Below are 15,164 nucleotides of genomic sequence, written 5' to 3' on the forward strand. Positions count from 1 at the left end.
TTACAAATGAACGATACTCAGTAGGGTTCTGAGTTCTATCTCTCTTCTAATCGCATCTTCCTCAAACTTCTCCTCCTCCGTTTGCAACCCTTACTCTTACTATGTCAATACTCATGGATCAGAGTCAGTTATCTTCAGGAGTCTATAGTTCCAGAACTCTCGTGAAAAAGAGACATCTTTGTTTTTGTGGTGAGACAGTTGCTGTGATGTCTTCTTCGGCAGTAGCAAGCCATGGAAGAAGGTATGTTGGTTATGGGAGAATGCCAAAATGCAAGTTCTTCGAGTGGATTGATGATGAAGAAGATGAGAAGAATGGATGGCTGAAGCAAAAGGAAAGGAGGGTTCGGTGTTTTTGTGGAGACACTCTGATTCTTCGTAGTTCAAGTACATCAAAAAATCCAAGCAGAAGATTTATTTCTTGCCGTAATAGGAGATGCAAGTTTTTTGAGTGGGTTGATGGAAAAGAAAAAAAGTTATCTGGAGAAGATGGAGTAAACAGTTCACAGCAAGTACTTAGAAGGGTTAGAGAATTGGAGGCACAAGAAAGGAAGATAGACAAATTAAGTGTGGATCTAGAGAGATTAGTTGCAGAGGTTGGAGAAGTAGATGCCTGTGTAACAAGGTTATGTGCTGAGCTGAGTTCAGTGGAAGAGCAATTTGCTAAGATGGAAGATAGTATGAAAAAGCAATACAAGATGCTAGTTATCCTGGTTTTGATATTAGCTGTTTTGATTGTTGCAGTGTTATGTGTAAAGATGTAGAAAGCATGACTGTTATGATAATGTAATAGTCTATATAAGACAATAGTGTACTGTTTATGTTGAGTGCAATGAAGTTATATGAATTGTTGTTTAATTTCTCTAAATGAAAGTTGTTCATTTGCCATTTAAAGTTGTATGATACTGTGAAAAAAGTTGGTAAAATAAAAGATGCATTGAATTATAATATATACCATTTTTTTTACATTATATAATGTAGGACACCTAAATAGCCACAAAATAAATGTGACACCCAGTCATAACATTTTTCTACCCACATAACAAAAGTGGTCCACAACACATAATAATAGTAGTCCAAACCATAAAGAAAGCAGAGTCACAGGTGAACACAAATGCTATATTACACAAAAGATATCAAAAAGAAACCCTAAACTCTCTTCAGCCTCAATCAAGTGTGAGGTCAACATGTTCAGGCGGCTGATTTGTTGGCTTCCTAACTCCAATCTTGAGTCTTCCACTTCTTCTCACACCAAAGATTTTGAACTTGGGCAAAGGTTGTGATGCTGGTGCAGCGGGCAGTGATACAGGTGTATGCAAGGTGGTGGGCAGTGATGCTGGTATGGGTAAGGTGGTGGGCAGTGAAGGTGGTGCAGGGGTTTGTGGAGGTTGTGATGGGGTGCAGGAGTGTTTGTAGGCTGTGAGGGTGGTACAGGAGTGTGTGGAGGCTGTGATGGTGGTGCAGGGGTGTGTGGAGGCTGTGAGAGTGGTGCCTCATAAAAACCCACTTTCTTGATTCTCCAATGTCATTTAACAGTAGCTCCAAGAACCACCCCCAACTGTCCTTAGTCTCTGCCTCTACTGCAGCTACGGCAATGGGAAAGTAATTGTCATTTGGATCTCTGCCAACAGCAACTAGCAGCTGCTGTCCATGGTCGCCCTTCAAGTGACATCCATCCACGCCAATAATAGGTCTACACCACGCCAAGAAGCCTTTCTTGATGCATCAAGGCACATGTACATTCTCATAAATCGGGGCTGGTGCGTAATAGAAGGCCTATCAACCAATATGCTAAGACTAGTTCCTGGATTTGCCCTAAGTATCTCTGCACAGTAATCCCTTAGTTTAACATACTGTTGGATTGCCCGCCCTTGTACCTCTTCTCTTGCTTTCCTCTTTGCCCAGTACGCCTTACCAACACTGATATTGCCATGTATTTGTCTTGGATAGTCTGAATAACTGTCGCAAGGTTCATCTCCTCCCCTCTACTGATGTTGTTTGCAATCTTCTTTGAGATCCAACTACTTGATGCAAGTCTTCCACTATAAATCCTTCCACATGTATGCTTTCCATTCAAAGTCTTGATCCGGAAACAGTCAGAACCTCCGACCTTACTCGCAAAACAAACCCACTTGCACTTTTCCTTTCTTCCTTTGCAAACAACTCTACACCTCACCTTATCATTTTTCTTTTGAAACCTAATGTCCCTACCATTCAATAGGGCATGCTCTTTAACAGCCTCTTTGAATTGACTAAGTGATTTAAATTCCAACCCCACCTGAAATTCATACTCTCTGTTCATCTCTACCTCATTGTATTTAGGGAACTTCTCTTTTTTATCATATCATCTGAGTCCCCTTCATAACTGTCTATGTCATCAATCTCATATCCATCAGATATGCCCCCAACTTGCTCATCACCCTCCCTTAAACCTTCATCACCTTCAGCTGTTCCAGCTGCTGCAGTTCCCTCATCATTTAGTAGGCCAGTATATCCCCCAAGTGCATTTGATGGTGGATCATTATCCTCCACCTCAAACCCAAAGTGATCCTCATGGTCACCATCATCAGCATTGTCATCAAATACCTCTTCTTCAGTAGAAGGCTCTGACTCAGCATCCACTTCAACCTCTAGCAACCCATCATCATCAGCACTGTCTTCACCTCCCTCTGGCACATAATCAGCATTAGTTGAAGTGATTTCAATCCCGTTACTTTCTCTGGCCCCATTGACAACATATACCTCACAATATTTGCAGGAACTTGACACCAGTGACCTAGCCATTCTCATCGCATTCCCATCCGACTTTATCTCTCTAAGATCTGACTTCAAATCCATCCCAGGTTCCTTGTACCAGACCCTGGCGAAACCCTTATACCCTTGTTGCTTTAGCTGACTGACAATCTCTTGCAATGACCATTCATCAACCTCCAAATGTAAATCCTCCACAACTATTCCTCCTAAATACTCTACTCGTTGTCCACTGTCAACAAATTTGCCACCATGATGGATTTCGATACTGAAATTCGAATCACTTATAACTGCATACCAAAAAAAATAATGTCATAAATCCCTCTTCAAACAGTTTCAGAAAGAAAAAGGAAGCTCTTATAAACAATATGACAAATTTTTCCAGGAGAAAAAAACAAAAACCCTTCAATGACTCAAAGGTTGAGCATTGTCTTACCTGGAGGTAGAAGCAACGCCTACGACGACGGCAGTACTACCGGAGACACGAAACCCTCTAGCAATATTCCGGTGGAGTTGAACTTGGCAGCAGAGCGAGTTGGCAAGCAGTGAATGTGAACGGGTTTCTTCTCTAAGTTTGGGAGAAGAGAGAGAACAAATAGTTGCTAAGTGTGGGAGGGTAAAATGGTATTTCAGATAAATGTGAGTGAAAGAGAATTAGGGATTTCACATAAAGTTACAGAATCTTTAAATTAGTAACGGAATATTCCGTTAAATCTAACTGTTTGGTCAAGGTAGGGACCTAATTGAAAAAAAAAATAGGTGCAGGGACCCAATTAAAAGGAAAAAAAGTATAGGGACCTAATTGAAAAATTCGCAAAACTATAGGAACCAACAGAGTAATTAAATCTTTTAAAAATATTATTAAAAAAGATACAATTAAATTTGTATATTTTAATATATTAAAAGTTTCAAATATTTTTATTATAATAAAATATATTTTTTTATTTCTAATATTTGTAAATTTTTTGAAAAGTGTTTTTAATAATATTTAGTTACATTTAATTTTGTCCCTAACATTTTTTATTTGTATCAAAATTACCTCAAAACATCAACTCCATGTAAAATTTAAAATTAAAAATTTTTAGAGATAGTTTTTACTTTTTACACAAATAAAAAATATTAAGGATAAAATTGAATGCACCGAAATATTAGGGATAAAATTGAATGAAATTAAATGTTAGAAGTATTTTTGAATGGTAAAATCAAATCAATTTGTTTTCAAATTAAGATTTTGAGCGAAATAAAATATAAGTATATTTTGATGTTGTTTGTAATGAAAATGACGACATGACTAATGTGACTAACTTAAAATTTTTGAATGATGAATTTGATTAAAAAATCTTTCAAAAGCTAATTTAGAGAATGAGTGATATTTCAAGGATGAATTAGACCATTTACTCTTAAAAAAATATATCCCAATAAGTAATAATGGATATTAAGAGCATAATAATAAAAGGGAAAAGTATAATTTTTGTCCTTAACGTTTGTAATTTTTTTAAAAAAATACTCCTAACATTTAATTTTATTTAATTTTGTCTCTAATATTTTCGATACATTCAATTTTATCCTTAACGTATTTTATTTATGTCAAAATAATCCCTAAAAATTTTTCATTTTATTCCTAATATTTTATATGAAGTTAACATTTAAAAGTAATTTTGATACAAATCGAAAACGTTAGAAACAAAATTAAATGTAACTAAATAATAGGAATTTTTTTAAAAAAATCATAAATATTAGGAACAAAAATATATTTTATCCTAATAATTTTAAATATTAAAAATATACAAATTTAATTGGTATTTTTTTAATGATATTTTTAGAATATGCGTTAGTAACATGTAATAACAATATCGTGATATAACTTACTTTCTCAATGGCAATGATTTTATTATCTACGAAACAAGAAAAATAAAAAAAGAAGCAGACTAAAAATAAAGTGTCAACGGTCATTACATACAAATAAAAATATTTAAAAACATTTATTTTCTTTTGTTTATTACTTTATCACATGGTTAAAATTATTTTACAAATCAATACTATTGACCTACAAAACCTATATCTTCCCTAGTTACTGGGCTCCACTATTTCAGAAGTTGTCGTCCCAATTAAACTGGCCCATCTTGCAGCAATCCTTCTTAAAAGTTTAACACGTCATTCTATTTGGTGGTGAAAAAGTGTGTTTGGGGTTTTTGAACGATGAACAAGAAACGTAAATAATAAGAAAATAAACTAATAATTAAGAAAAGTCTTAATGAGAGTTGAGGTTAAGAATTCCTATTCTCATTATCATCATCAATTGTGATGGTAATTACCTTTTGCTCTTACTTAGTTAATGTCTAACAATTGAAGAAAAAGTCAAGTGAGCAAAATCAACTTAAGTTCCCAAGTCCTAATCAAAGACTAGATTTAGTGAAGTTCAAGTCAACTAGCAACTTTCAATCACCAATCAACAAGAGACTTTGACAATTCAAGAGTCTCCAAATTACTCAATCCAAGTCAAGAACACAAAAATCTATTTTAAAATCCAATCAAACATTTTATCAAATACTTGGAAGGCACAAAATAAAAATATAAAAAATTAACAAGAAATAGTAAAATCCAAGACTAACAATTGCAAGAAAACAATAGCAACAAATTAAAGAAAGTGACAATAAACATAAAATACCTCAAAGTGCATTAAAAGGAAATTGGAATCAACAAGGAGTCATGAACAATAAAGCAACAAGGTAAAAGAAATAACCTATAAAACTAAGAAAGCAAAGAGGTAATAACAAGGAATTAAAAGAAGAACTTGAATCAAGATAAGAAGTAGAAACTAAACCTAGATAAAATTGAAAATAAAAGAAGAAACCATAAAACCTAGAGAGAGGAGTCTAGAATTCTACATCTATCTAAAACTAAAGTGTGTATTGCGTGAATGAATTGTTCCTCTCTCCCAGCTCCACTCCCCAACCTCTTGTCTTCCTTTTCGGGCTTGAAATTGGGCAAAAAATCAGCTCAGAAATTGCCCCTAACATTTTGCCTTTACTGAAGCACATGTCGCTTGTCACGAGTACGCATCAGCCACGCATACATGTCGTTTGAATTCTGCACTGGCCATGCGTACGCGTCAGGTGGATGTTGCTCCTGGTCACGCACACGCTTTAGCCATGCGTACGCGTCGACACCAACTTCTCAAATCTTTAGTTCTTTGTGTTCTTTCTATTTTACAAGCTTCCTTTCCATCCTCTAAGCATTCTTACCCTATAAACTCTGAAAACACTTAACAAACATATCACAGTATCGAATGGTAATAAGAGAGGATTAAAAATTAGTCATTGAAAGGCTTAGGAAGCATGTTTTCAATCATAGCACAAAATTCGGAAGAGAACTTAAAAACATGCAAATTATATGGATAAGTGTGAGTAAAGTTGATAAAATTCTCTCGATTTGATCCAAAATAAGTCATGAAATAGTGGTCCATCAAATCTCCCCAAACTTAAATGTTAGCATGTCCTTATGCTAAGCTCAAGGGAACCAAAAGAGTGAAGGAAATTGGTAGGACTTATGCAAAAACAAAAATAAAAAAGAAAATAAAAAAAGTAAAAGCTGACAAAAAATAAAAACAAAAGGAAATAACCACACTCATAATCAAAGGGGTGAGATTTCATAATAGCAACAGAAAATAAAAACAAAAGCTGACAAAAATAAGCAAACAAAGTCCTAAAACTAACAAAAACTAACAAAGGAGCAAAAGGCAAACATATTCACATTATATACAATAACCAATAATAAGACACACATTTGCAGTTCCCTAGCAACGGCGCCAAAAACTTGAAAGAAGGTTACCGTCGGTCTAGAATTTTCATAAAATAATTCCATTGTATAGTTCCAAATCGATAAATAATCTTCAATCAAAGTTTAATTTTGGTTGTCACAAGTCCAACCTAATAAAAATAACTGAGAGTATTAGTCCCGGGTCATTCTTCATAGGAATTACAATCGAGTGCTCAATTATTAGTTATGAGTTTCACATGGTTGGGTTGATGATAAGACAAGAAATTAAAAAGATAAGAATTTAAATGACAATAAAGTAAAGAAAACAATTAAAGATAACAAACACTAAAAAGAGGCATTCATGGCAAGGATTGAGAATCTAGGTTTTCTATCCTAGTCATTAATCATAAGACAATAATCAACAAGAGATAATCCTATTTTGTTATCTCCAACATTGGGAGAAAGTTAAATAAGCCTAGTTAATCCCAATCCATAAGTAATGTTAATGGAGATAAGATTAACTAATCACTCTAGATCACCAATATAAATTGGATATTAATGATTCAAGATCACCTAATTTCTCTTTCCAAGCCAAGAATGCACAAAATCTACTCTAAACCTAAACCAAGCATTTTATCAAACATTTGGAAGATATAAAGAGAGAGCATGATAAAATTGCAAGAAAAATTAAATCTACAACTACCCAATTGCAAGAAAATAACAATAACAACTAAAGAAAGTGTTGAGTTTGGAAAACTTAAATCATTATGATCATCAAACATTATTAAAAAAAATTAATTAAAAAATTGTTATTTCAATATTTGCTTCCAATTGTTTAGTTAATGTGTTTGTTAGTCTACAGGAAAAATAAAATGAATTTTTGTATTGGGTCAAAATCACATAAGCCCAACTTGATAAATGAATAAATTTGCTTTGTGCCAAATTAGATCACTCAAATTGCTGAGACATGAATTGGAGATAAGCCCAAATCTCAGGCCCATTTTGATAAAACAAAATGATGAAAAAAATGACCCAATAAAACCATACGGTGATCATAAAACAAAAAGGGTTCAATTTGATGATGCACTCTTCGATTACCCACTTTCCTTTGATAGTGGAATTCAAATCTCAATTCAATTAATTGCATGCATTGGTTATTGGAACTCAAATTCCAATTTGGTTAAATGCACACATAGGTAATCAAAACTCATAATTCAATATCATTTAATTGTGCATTGAAAGCTTTGTTTCTTCTCTCTCTCTCTTCTCTCTCTTTCCATTCGGTCACTTCAAACAGAAAAGAAGAAAATACAAGTTATCAGAGAAAGTAACAGTGAAGCTATGGAAGAAGAAAAGGCTAGGTTGATCATGGCTTTTGAAAAAGGAAGATCCGAAACAAGGCTTGGTTAGATCTTTGCCATTGAAGGCAAGATTTTGAAGAAGAGCTTCAAGATCTTCCATGCCAGAATAGAAAAGATCTGCCTCGGTCAGAGAAGAAAATCTCAGTGCAAAAGCTCATTTTTGTTTTCGTCCATCAAAGAAAGAAGATAGCCTTTGGAGCTACGCATAGGAAGAAGCAAAATTAGAAAGCATCGAGCTGTCAAGGATTAGAGGTTCATCAAGGGTCAGAGTTCTTTCTTGGAGCCAAAGTCAAAATCAAGGGCTCTAAGTGAACAAACTTGTTGAGAAGGGTTGAGAGAGGTACATGCATGTTGGTTTTGTTTCGGTTTTCCCTCTCTCTTCCCTCTATCCAAACCATTGCTACTCTGGAGTGGAGAAAAAGTTTCTTGGTTGGTTGAACCAGTTTCAACCTTGGAAGCTTCCTCTTCTATAATAAGGGTGAACGGCCAAGAGTTGAGATCAAGGAGAGAAAGCACAGAGTTCTCATAGCTACCCTAAGCTAACAGAAGTTCTTCTCCTTCAATGAGTTTCATTTTGTTTTCTCTTCTATAGTTTTGTCTGTCTGAGTCTCATGGTAAAAGGCAAATTTGTTAGAAAAAGCCAATGAGAGGAAAAAGGCAGTGAGCAAAATTAAAAAAAGCCATAGATGTCTCAGAGTTTCTTTGTACATCTGTTTATTGTGTTTCATGATCCTGTGGGGATTTTCTTACAAGTTGGGTTAGCACTTTGCAGTTGAAAGCTTGGTAGGTGTCCAAGTCAAGTTCAGATTTGGGGATAGAATCTGGATTTGTCCCAGATAGGATTGGGTAGATCCTAGGGAAGAATTGATGTATGTAATTTGATGATTATAGTGAAATTTTGTCATTGTTGTGATGGAGACTAGATGTAGGCTACATTGTATTTAGCAGCTGAACCAGGATACTTCTGGGTGTGATTCTCTCTTTCTCTTATACTCTTATTATGTTTCTGTTGCATTGGAGACAAAAATGAAAAATATCTCCTAACCAGTTACAAGACAAAAAGAAAATATCTCTTGACTAGTTATGAGACAAAAGCAGAAATATCTCCTGAAGTTTATTTGAAAAAATAGACAAAAGGGGGCTAAGATTCAACCTCCCCTCTCTTAGCCACTAATTACCATCAGTTAGTATCAGAGTGTGGTCTCAAAGAGATCAAGCTTTGCAGCTTGGAGAAAAGATCCCGATGGTAGTTGACAATGGTTCAAATCTGGTGCCCTAGACTCTGACAGAAGGACAGTCAAGCAACAGACATCCATTCTTCAATAGAAAGAACTATAGTTACTAGAAAGAATGAATGAAGATATTTGTTCAATCTGTTGATTACAGACTATGGAAGATAATTCTGGAAGGTCAATAATTTCCAACCACTACAAGAGTTGATGGTGTGGTTACTCTCAAAGGTGAAGCTGATTGGAATGATGATGAAAGAAAGAAAGTAGAGCTCAACGCAAAGTTATCAACTTGCTCAACTGTTCGGTCACCTTCGAGGAATACCAACGTGTATCAAGATGCACAACAGCAAAGAAAATCTGGGACAAGCTTCAAATCACTCATGAAAGCATAACCCAAGTCAAGAGATGCAGAATAGACATGTTGAACAGAGACTACGAAATGTTCTCAATGAAAGAAGAAGAAACTATTGATGCAATGTTTGAAAGATTCAACATTATCATCACTGGCTTGGATGCTATCGGAATCAGATATCCAGAATCTGTGCTTGTAAGGAGAATACTGAGATGTCTCACTAAAGAGTGGGAAACCAAGGCTATAACAATAGCTGAGAGTAGTGGTATTGATAAAATGACATATGATGATTTGAGAGGAAACTTACTTGCTTTTGAAAATACTTATTTAAAGAGAGATACAAAAAAGAAAGGACTTGCTCTCAAATTAGTCACTAAACCTCTGGATGATGAATCTAGTGATAATTTATCTGACGATGACTTTGTTTTGTTTGCTAAGAAACTCAGAAAAATGATGAAGCTAAATGAACGGAACAAAGGAGGTAGTTCAAGGAAACCAAAAAGGGACCTAAGCAAGGTGATCTGCTACAACTGTAAGGAAACTGGACACTTCAAGTCTGATTGTCTAAAACTGAAGAAGAACGATAAACCGAAAAAAGAGAAGAGGAAAGGCCTCATGGCTTCATGGGAAGACTTGGAAAATGACACTGATGAAGACGAAGAATCAGACACCAAATCTCAAACTTGTCTCATGGCTGATCACATAGAGCAGGTAGTATTTCTTGATCCCTCCACTGAAGACCTTCATCTTATGATTGATCATCTTTCTGAAAAGATTAAATGTTTCTTAAATGAAAACCAAGATCTTGAGTATCAAATAGAAATTCTAAAAGCTGAAAATGATTTTCTTAAAGATAAATTAAGGAAAGCCGAAACTGATGTTGATCTTATTGAAGAAAACAAGCGGTTAAAAGCTGAGCTTAAGAGCTATGAATATCATCATTCTGCGACTACAAATCTAAATTATTTTGAGGAAAATGAGTGGCTGCATAAAGAGATAAAAAGACTTAAAGAGGACTTAGCCAGCTTTTCTCAAAGTTCTGAAAATTTAAATCAACTCTTGGCTAGCCAAAAACCTCTTTGTGATAAAGCTAGTTTGGGTTTTCACAAATCTGAAAATTTATTGAAAAATCTTCTTTTACCAACTTGGCATCCACCTCGAATGACATAAGGTTTCAAAACCCAACAAGCTTTAGAAAAACATCAACTAAAAAATTTAGTAGATTATGCAATCGGAATGGATATTTTCCTATTCAGTGTTTCATAAGTGAAAGGATGATTGGAGATAAATTTTACAAGATTATTTGTGATTATAATGGCTTGGGACAAAGGAGATGGTTTGACATTAAAGGATCCAAAAAGATTTGGATACCTAAGGTCACTTAAGTGTTTTGGTAGGTTTGCCTAGTATCCAAGAGAAAAGACAACATGTGGTATATGGATAGTGGGTGCTCTAGGCATATGACCGGAAAGTTAACATTCTTCATCAAGCTTGATGAGTATGATGAAGGCTTTGTTACTTTCAATGACAATGGAAAAGAAAAAATAGTGGCCATAGGTAAAGTGGGTAAGAATTTCTCTTCTTTCATTAATGATGTTTTGATTGTTGATGGATTAAAGCACAATGTACTAAGCATTAGCCAATTATGTGATCTTGGTTATTTGATTATTTTTAGAAAATTAGATTGCTTGGTTATTTATGAAAAATCCAGTGATATTTTGTTTGAAGCAAAAAGATGCAATATTGTGTATAGATTAACTCTAGAGGATTTAAAGGATCAAAAAGTAACTTGTTTTACCTCTCTTGAATTTGAAAAATGGCTTTGGCATAAGAAATTGGGACATGCAAGCATGTACCAAATTTCTAAGCTTGTTAAGAAGAATTTGGTTAGAGGAATTCCTAATATCAAATTTGATAAGGATATTACTTGTGATGCTTGTCAACTAGACAAACAAGTAGGTTATTCTTTTAAACCAAAAGATGGAATTTCCACTAAAAGGCCATTAGAAATGTTGCATATTTATCTTTTTGGTCTAACTAGAACTCAAAGTTTGGGAGGAAAACATTACTCTAGATTCAAAATGATGCATTTCATGCTTTTTCCTCTCTTTGTAAAAAGATTCAAAATGAAAAAGATTTGAAAATTGCCCACTTGAGAAGTGATCATGGAAAGGAGTTTGAAAATCAATATTTTGAAAAATTTTGTGATGATATTGGTATTGCTCATAACTTTTCATGTCCTAGAACTCCTCAACAAAATGGGGTAGTTGAAAAAAGGAATAGAAGCCTTCAAGAAATGACTAGGGCAATGCTTTGTGAAAATGATGTACTAAAATTTTTGTGGGTTGAAGCTGTAAACACAACTTGCTATTCTTAATAGAACTATCATTAGAAAAGGTTTAAAGAAAACTCTATATGACCTTTGGAAAGGAACCCACCTAATCTTAAGTACTTCCACATTTTTTGATGCAAATGTTTTGTGCTTAATAATAAAGAAAATCTTGAAAAGTTTGATCCAAAATCTTATGAATGAATGTTTGTTGGATACTCCACCACTAGCAAAGCTTTTAGGGTTTACCTCATAGAATATAGAAAAATTGAGGAATCCATACACGTGTCTTTTTGTGATTCTAACTCTATTCCAAGTGCTGTCTTAGATGATGATGCAGAAAGTGAAACTGATGTGAATCAACAAGCCAGTCAAGAAAATCCCAAGTCTGTCCCATCTGTTGAACCTATATGTCCAGAACTGTCTCTTCAGAATGAAGGAGACATTTCTATTTTGTCTCCTGAACAAGTCAGAGAATCCATAACAGAGCTGTTTATTGACACTCATCAAAGCAGAACCTTTCCTCAAAGGCCACGTGAATAGAAGTTTTTGAAGGGTTACCTTCATGAATTCATCATTGGTGATCCTTCACAAGGCATAACCACTAGATCCTCAAGCAAGAAGCAAATGGAACCAAGCAATGTTGCCTTCTTGTCCCAATTAGAACCTTGCAATGTGAAGCAAGCTCTTGAAGATCCCTCATGGGTTAAAACCATGGAGGAAGAGCTAGCACAATTTGAAAAGAATGAGGTTTGGACTCTTGTACCAAATCCAAGCCGTAACAAAGTAACCGGTACAAAATGGATTTTCAAAAATAAATTAGGTGAGAATGGTAGTGTTGTTCGTAAAAAGGCTAGACTAGTGGCCCAAGGTTACGACCAAGAGGAAGGTATTGATTTTGATGAGTCATTTGCTCCGATAGCAAGAATGGAAGCAATTTGGTTGCTTCTTGCCTATGCTACCCACAAGGGCTTTAAAATGTTTCAAATAGATGTCAAATGTAACACCCTACCATACAGAGTCTTATGCTTAAGTCATAATTCAGAGATGGCAAGGTATTACGACCTCTAAAATAAAAATTTAGTATGTATAGTAGTATGAATGATTGATTATAACTAGGAGCCTTTGTAGAAAAAAGGGTAAACAAAAATCACAACTCGAAAGCGCAACACTCCGATCGATAACGTAACGAACAAGGATAAACCAACGAGAGATTATATATATACAAATGAGTGTCAAAAACAGGAATATCAAGACTCAAAATCCGGCTGCGAAGATAACCGGTTCGAGCATAGCAATATATATATATGATAAAATAAGGAAAACCCCAAAGGAAACCCAACGGGACACAAATACAGAAACCTATTCTCCAAAATCTCCCACAAGAGGAGTCATCACAATTTGTATTATTTAATGGAGATAAAAGTATCTAAACAAAACATATGAATCCAAACAGAGTCCCGAGACAAAGGATCTTCGCTAATCCAGAAGTCTCCAGCATGCCTCAGCGAGAAACCTCACGTCCTGCATCTGAAAATCACAAAATCCGCATGGGTGAGAACCAGAGGTTCCCAGCATGGTAACAGCTTCCACATATATAATACATAATAATAGAGGAAAGCCAAAGGCAATCCTAGAACTTCCTCCAAATAATATCAAAGCTTATAAACAAGCTAAACCATAAGTGGCGACTGACTAAAGATTCTTCAGTCTAACTAATACTTCCCTTTCCAATTCCTTCAGACCTCCCAACCACCAGCAGGAGTATAATGTAGCAAACATAGTTATATCAAACAAGAAATATACAAATAGGAACAAATAAGGCATTTAGACAATTAGCAAGTAATATGCAGTCAAATAGGCAATCTCAAACAATTCATATAGTATGCACATGATGAATGCCTGTCCCTAGTGGCTGATGATATCATCTGTTGGTTATAGAGCCAACCCGACAAGTCCTGGTAGCTAACCATTGGACTGTCCCTCTGTCGTGTCTCCCCAACTCGAGTTATACTCAATATAAATTTGATCATAATCATGATCCATATCCATCAACCTCACTGGTGAATATTTACGGGGGTGAGCTCATCCAGGGCTTTCACAGTGCCCGGCCACCCTGACGACATAGGGTCAAAAGAGCTTCAAGTCTCAACCTAGAGCACGTGGTGGCTAGCACTGCTTCCTTCCAGGGAAACTCTCATCTCCAACAGTAGAAGTGCAACATTCACAATTCATTCAACAGCATATATGCATTTATACTTAGCCATAATCATGGCTCCGCCGTAACACGGCAATAATCTAGCCATCCAGCTCACAGTTAAATCCATAACCAGCCAATTCATTAACAATTACGGCCCTTCGGCCCATGGCATAACAAGCACTTCCACCACCATCCTCCGCATCTCACATAATCATCTTTGATCCTCATTAATCATTCATTTTTCCCTTACTTCACTCGCAAGTTACCACATCCCCTAGCTCCTTTTTTCATTGCTAGGCATATCATAATGATTTAAGACATAAGTGGTGAGATCGGAGGCTTAGAAGTATGAAATTTGGCTTTTAAAACTCAAAAATCAACTTTGGGATGAAAATAGGGCCACGCGTACGCGTGGATAGCCACAAAACTCATCGACACGTATACGTCATGCACGCTAACGCGTGGATTGAAAAATAGCCAAGCGACGCGCACGCGTCAGCCACGCGTACGCGTGGGTGCTCTCGTGCCCCGGCACAAAACTGGCACAGTTCTAGCACAACTCTCTGGAAAATGGCTGGGCATTGGGTGCAGCACATCGGCGCGCCCGCGCACACCACGTGCATGCGTGGATGTTGCTTTCTAGAAGAACGGTGCGTATGCGCCAAGTGCGCCTATGCGCGGGGGTCATTCTGCTAAAAATTTTCTAAGTTAAAAGCTGCAGAATTCACAGATTCAACCCCTAATCTTCCAACGGACATAACTTTCTCATTTTAAATCGTTTTTCACCCGTTCTTCAAACGGCATGGACATCCCGGATCCAATTTCATTTCTAAATAGATTTGGCACAAAATAGAGATTCGTAGTCCAAGTTATGTCCCGTCAAAGTATGCCCAAAAACCATATTTTTCATACAAAACCACAAAGTGCTATTTGCAAAACAAGCCATTTTCAACTCTTTTCAAAATCAATCAAAACATGCCAATTTCATCCATTTTCTTTGAAATCAATCAAAATATATCAAATTCAACATCAAGCCTCCTCAACTCACACATTGACATTTTACCACAATTCACCAAAATCACTATCCCATCATTTTAACCCACTTCACCCAAGTGGCTCAAACTCAAACACATTGACATATCATATACTCTTCATCATGCCAATTTTCAACAACACCAATTCC

The 15,164-nt window shown here is 35.7% G+C and overlaps 2 protein-coding genes across 2 annotated transcripts; one reads left to right on the top strand and one right to left on the bottom strand.

The window, feature by feature from the left end:
* Positions 1-1,212: 1,212 nt before the first annotated feature.
* Positions 1,213-2,299, bottom strand: LOC107492950 (uncharacterized). The gene is made up of 2 exons (XM_016114032.1): positions 1,852-2,299; positions 1,213-1,709 (listed from the first exon to the last, which is right to left on the bottom strand). The coding sequence occupies exons 1-2, from the start codon at positions 2,297-2,299 to the stop codon at positions 1,213-1,215; spliced, it is 945 nt and encodes a 314-aa protein (XP_015969518.1).
* A 7,219-nt stretch (positions 2,300-9,518) lies between these two features.
* On the top strand, positions 9,519-10,622 carry LOC110275874 (uncharacterized). Its single transcript, XM_021132232.1, has one exon. The coding sequence runs from the start codon at positions 9,519-9,521 to the stop codon at positions 10,620-10,622; it is 1,104 nt and encodes a 367-aa protein (XP_020987891.1).
* The last annotated feature ends 4,542 nt before the right edge of the window (positions 10,623-15,164 follow it).

This window comes from Arachis duranensis, chromosome 1 (assembly GCF_000817695.3).
Source record: "Arachis duranensis cultivar V14167 chromosome 1, aradu.V14167.gnm2.J7QH, whole genome shotgun sequence".
NCBI classification, from domain to species: Eukaryota; Viridiplantae; Streptophyta; class Magnoliopsida; order Fabales; family Fabaceae; genus Arachis; species Arachis duranensis.

What these genes read in the sequence shown, in the direction of transcription:
- LOC107492950 (XM_016114032.1), bottom strand. Translation starts at nt 2,299, where the DNA reads ATGAACAGAGAGTATGAATTTCAGGTGGGGTTGGAATTTAAATCACTT. An exon ending in CAAGGGCGGGCAATCCAACA is followed by an intron (nt 1,710 to 1,851) that starts GTATGTTAAACT and finishes GCATCAAGAAAG; the next exon opens with GCTTCTTGGCGTGGTGTAGA.
- LOC110275874 (XM_021132232.1), top strand. Translation starts at nt 9,519, where the DNA reads ATGTTGAACAGAGACTACGAAATGTTCTCAATGAAAGAAGAAGAAACT.